The following is a 5,515-nucleotide window of genomic DNA, read 5'->3' on the forward strand; positions in this document are numbered from 1 at the left end:
CTTGCTTGCATGCTTACTTGCATGCTGCATGCTTGCTTGCATGCTGTATGTTTGCTTGGATGCTGCATGCTGAAAAAATACTGTTTAAGATATTTAAACTAAAGATGATTCTTTATAAAAACTTTGTGCTAAGATATAGCTAAAAGTATGCCTAAAGATGATTCTAAATGTAAACTTTATGAGTATGAAATTTCTGCCTTTTGATTATTATGGATGTTAAAATTATGCCTTAAGATGATTCTGCGTTACAAAATTATGCGTTATGAGTGTATGCTAAATGAGTACATGCCAAATGATGTTCGGCGAAATGAAGATTCTGCCAACCGATAGTATGCATTTGAACATGATGCCAAAAAAAATTCGCCAACAAAGGGCAGACCCTTTATAAGACTGTGTCACAGACAAGCGCACTACCGCTGCGCCACAGAGGCCGTTAAATATACGTACGTTTACTATAATACATATATATATTATACAAAAATAAGTAGGGGATGAGGAAGCTCGCTTAAAGAAAAAACTACAAACTGCAACAATTTAAATTATTTACTTAATCAATCAACATTTATTTAACACATATGTAATAATATCTAATCATAATGTTTAATTTTTTCATTTCACAAATTCAAAACAAGAACACATTACTAATATTAGGTGCTATCACTTTTCTTCAGAACTGGTTGGTGTAGTGTGGATGCGTATGCCATGCATTTCAGCAATTTCTGTCTTCAGGGAATCAGTCACTAAGCGATGTTGTTTCACTCTTGATAAACCTACAAATTCTTTAGCTTCTACACTAATCTGAAATAAAAAAATTTACTGATCATGCCTTTTTCCCAGAGGCAGGCAAAGATTACTTACTCTTTTTTTACTTCATTTGCATTGATCTATTTTATCTAAGCTTATCTTAACCTATTTCATATTTCTCCAAAATGTTGTTGATTTGATCAAGAATAATCAAGATATATTTCTCTAGCAGTGTTAAAGTACACTTGTATATACTAACATCATTTTATGTACAGAAATGTGATACAAAACATTGGTAAATGTAAAAATATGTGCCTCATTTTAGTATACCAGAAAGTAAGTACCAAGGTTAAGCTGGGGTTGTGTTATGCAAGCTTAATAAATATTGAATCTTTTACCTCAAACATAGCACCACAACCTCCAGAGATGTCTTCAACACTAAGGTATGTTATTCCTGGCAAACTCTGCTTGAGAACTGTGGAAAGTTGTTGCTCTTTGGTTTCACTATTCTTCTGAAAAGCATTTCTTTCAGCGCTTGCCGTTTCACCGCCATTACTGGCACCAGCTACGGCTCTTGCCTGTGAATTACAATAGTATTAATTTAAATTTCCCGCCAACCAGAAGTAAGTTCTATAATGTTAAAAATGATAATACTATTCTGTCAATAACTATAAAAATCATGTCATCTAAAACTGTATTTTGTAAATTCATATTAAGAAATCATCGCAACACTTTTTTTGTTTTGAGTAAATAAAAACTTGGGCAGTAAACAAGTTTAATTTGACACATTACCAGCCTACTTCTTACAGGAACTAAAGATTTTATAAACTGTCGAAGCATTATAAATTAATTAATACGCTTTATAATAATACTACACGAAAATATTTTTCAGATTCGCAAATGCGAATCAAAACATAACCTCAATCAATACTTTGTTTTTATTTTTGACATAACTTGACATTGACGGTAGATGACTTAAAAAAATGAGATGGCAAGATATCAAGCACTGTACCTTCGTATAAAGTACAGGTACCTATGTATAAGTACGGGTATATTTATGGGTACAGTATGTAAGGTAAATAAAATAAATAGTGAATTTTTACATACTTTAATTGATAAATTGACTGATACATTTTTTAGCTACACCAATTTTCATCTTTATTACATTTTCCTTGGAACCATAAGTATTGCATATGGTTATGTTCAGATAAATTCTTGTATTCTTCCGGAATTAGAGAATGTGGTTTCTGAAAAAAAAGGAATACTTTATTTAAAAAGTCCTTTCTGACTGGCAAACGCACAGAAATTATAAAATTTTTATTCATGGCAAAATCGGAGTGGGGCATTAGCTCAGGGCTTATGTCAAAATATGTACCTAACTCTATATAATAAACTTTATTTTTATTTGCTCAATTAAATATTACTATTGATTTTTTTTGTCTAAAAATAAAGACAATGACTCACCATTGCTGGAGGAAATATTCTCCCAAAGTCGCCTCTGTGTAAGTGTTCAGCATTCGCCCTCAACAAGCTACTACGCAACTTATGACTGAGGCATGGCTTGCAGAGACCGCATACAATCTGGTCACAGTTGTCCTTGCATGAGTTGCTACATTCTTCGCCCCACACTGCTATGTTCTTTTGAGACGACATCATGTTTTGTGATGCTGTGTAGTCTCTGAAAATAAACGCTTAAATAGTTCTAATGATGGTAAAATGAAAAGTGACCAGTAGTACGAGTAGCTAACCTATATTCTAGATGATTAGTATTAGAAAAGAATATCTAGCTTTGTCTAAAAACAGGCAATGTATTGATGCAAGTTCATCTTATTTATTTATTTATGTACACAAAATTATATATAGGAGCATTAATTACAGTAATTCTAGTACAAAGGTGCTACTTATTTCAAAAGATATCTCTTCCAGAAGACCCATGAGAGGAAAAATGAATTTTGGAGCGGTATAGCGTGTGCATAAATAACGTTTAACATATTTAACTAAAGATACATGCTAATACTTACATAATTAAACATGGAACAATTAAATAAATCTGATAAGAAATGTTCTGTCTTACGGTACGGGTGTTATTTAGACTGGGTTATTTTATGCGTACTTTATTAAGATCTTACCTCTGATTATGATTATTATATCCATTCATATTTCTTGCCACTCCAGTTAAAGAATAAAGGTTGTACAATACTTGTTCATACAGCAACTGGTTGGGTGGGTAATGGGCCGAGCTTAGATTTGGAGACATATTGGCCTCGAGAAGGTAAACTTTTAAGTCCTCGTCTACGACTAAATCGAACCTCATGAGCTCGAAGAAGTTGTCTCCTGATGGATAATTTTTGAGCTGTAATTAGAAGTTGTTTAATTAATCCCGCAACGCCTTGTAGCAAACCTGCCTTGTTCTACCTTTACGGGTTTCACGTATAGACGTACTAACGGACAATCGTTTGTTCCTATCGCATGAAGATGTTCAAACGCTCGTGTTTTGCACAAGCAGTTGAATTCGACTTATACATACTGTTGAACTACAGTGTTGAACATAGTTTCATTTATTAATTTTTACGTTGACGAACTGCGAGACAATAATAAGACTATAGACATTAATATACTTACAGCTTCAATTATATGTTTTTCCTTGTTTATGAATACTTCAACTATAGCCTTTTGTACATCTTCCCACATTTTAGAGGTATCCTTTCCCTAAAAAGAGATAACATTGATAAAATAACCAACAAAGTGCACTTAGGTAGGTACTTAAATTTTGAAAGTAATACAATATCTAAGAGATCTACATTTCATGCCTCCAAATTTTTTATTCATGGCAAAATCGGAGTGGGGCATTAGCTCAGGGCTTATGTCAAAATATACTCTATATAAAAAACTTTATTTTTATCTGCTAGATTAATTATTTCTATTAATAGTGTTCGGCACGAAAGTTGAACACAAAAGCTAGCTGCGCAAAAGATTTATTTGTATGAAAAATTGCTACTGCGCAAATTTCTGAAAGTGTCAAATTCTAAGCTCTACATATAAGCCGGGTGCTATAATTACCTTAGACTGGGCGTATATGTCAAAAACGTCTTTCATTCCGAAACCTAACGCAGTGTAGGGCTGAGCCAGCGAGGGCACCTCCCACGTCGGTAAGTAGTCATCTCCAACCACATACTTGTCTAAGTTCTTTGGATCAAATGGGTGATATTTAGCTGGGCAGTATCTGAAAAAGAGAATATTTTATGACTTGAAATCTGTAAATTACGTGAAATAGAAGGCGGTGTAAATGGTTAGGTAACAAATAAAACTTCTGAAGACTAGTAGATGCCAGCCAAGAAGGCTGCCAAAAGAGGGATGTACCTCATTGAATAAATATGAAAAAAGAATTCAATATAATATTATTAAATATCAAATCAATGCAATATAGTACCTGAACAACACATCTCCTTTATACCAATACACTCTTAGTGGATTGACGGACGTGAGGACAACGTACACGCCAATATCGAACTTATGTCCATCTACCAAGAAAGGCTTCTGTACATACTCCTGCACGAAACTTTCCCCGCTCGACAAATCAATTTCAGTCACGTTTTTCAAAAACACTCCTCTATGCTGATTGTGTTTCTCCAGAAATAGCGCATTTTTATTTTCATTTGCATATTTAATAAAATCCTCCTTATTTTGAGGTAACTTGAATGCTCTGGGTATAAATTTTGAATCCGAAGTTGCCAAATCAACTTTGTTAGTTATAAAACCCGTACCAGGAAAGTGATTGACCTTCTGGTGAGATTTAAGTCTATGCAAATTAGGGTATAGGACCCTAAATGGGTAGTCATGTGACCAGAGAAGACTCCAGTTAGATTCATTTGTACTTTTCTCGTATCCTAATCGTCCTAATACTAAATGCACATGTTTCAATAAACCATTTCTATTATCTACGTCACTAAAGGCGGAATATACCCAATACTTTGGTTTTTCGAACTGTCCTATACATTCTTGTCTGTTTTTGGTCTGAGTATTGATTATCTCTAATAATATTCCTAATGAAACCCCTATTATGCAAACGAGTAGGCAAATGTGTAAGTGATCGTTTTTATTTTTTGTTTTCTTCGCGTCTTTATTTTCAGCATTATCATTTTCACATATTTTGTCCAGCAGTTGTTTATTGTTTTGGGAAGAATCCTGCAAAAACACATTAAGTTAATCCAGAACATGAATATCTGTTTCCCGCAGATGTCGTAAGAGGAGACTAAGGGATCAAGTACTTTCGCAAAAAGATGTTTTTATACATTCGTATCTACTATGAAGATATTTAATTATACTTACACAACTTCGTTTTTAAAAATAAAACATTTTTATTTAAGGAGGTATTACATGAAAACATGAAACCTACTTTCTAACGTTCGGAATGAATGTAAACTTAATGTAATAGATTAAGTAAGTATTATAATATTGTATAAATTTTTACCTATTGCGAAAAAGCTGCCCCAAAAATAACAACTCTAGGCTTTGCTCTGATTATATAGGCTTTAAACACTTTAAAGAGTGCAAATCATAAAAAGTCCGGGATAAAAATATATTATGAACATAGAGTACCTATACCCAATTTGATGCATAAACTTTTTAAAAACTTACTGTTATTCGGTCCTCCATTTTTAATTCCGATTTAAGCAGGTATTCTGTCACATCACTTACTAAAACTATGAACATGTACCTTAACTTAGAAAACTATTAAGAAAAAAATATGTAAACCAACATATTACTGCGC

At 33.1% G+C, this 5,515-nt stretch overlaps 2 protein-coding genes across 2 annotated transcripts; both read right to left on the minus strand.

Annotated features, from left to right (window-relative positions):
* Positions 1–522: 522 nt before the first annotated feature.
* Positions 523–1,687, minus strand: LOC106135702 (bolA-like protein 3). Its single transcript, XM_013336070.2, has 3 exons — positions 1,537–1,687; positions 1,143–1,322; positions 523–798 (listed from the first exon to the last, which is right to left on the minus strand). Exons 1-3 carry the CDS (start codon positions 1,582–1,584, stop codon positions 658–660), a joined length of 369 nt encoding a protein of 122 aa, XP_013191524.1. The 5' UTR covers positions 1,585–1,687; the 3' UTR covers positions 523–657.
* Positions 1,688–1,880: 193 nt separating this feature from the next.
* On the minus strand, positions 1,881–5,515 carry LOC106135671 (probable tubulin polyglutamylase ttll-15). Its single transcript, XM_060948238.1, has 7 exons — positions 5,383–5,515; positions 4,175–4,929; positions 3,805–3,967; positions 3,367–3,453; positions 2,874–3,097; positions 2,209–2,422; positions 1,881–1,991 (listed from the first exon to the last, which is right to left on the minus strand). The coding sequence occupies exons 1-7, from the start codon at positions 5,455–5,457 to the stop codon at positions 1,881–1,883; spliced, it is 1,629 nt and encodes a 542-aa protein (XP_060804221.1). The 5' UTR covers positions 5,458–5,515.

The sequence above is a fragment of the Amyelois transitella genome, chromosome 15 (genome assembly GCF_032362555.1).
Source record: "Amyelois transitella isolate CPQ chromosome 15, ilAmyTran1.1, whole genome shotgun sequence".
NCBI lineage: Eukaryota > Metazoa > Arthropoda > Insecta > Lepidoptera > Pyralidae > Amyelois > Amyelois transitella.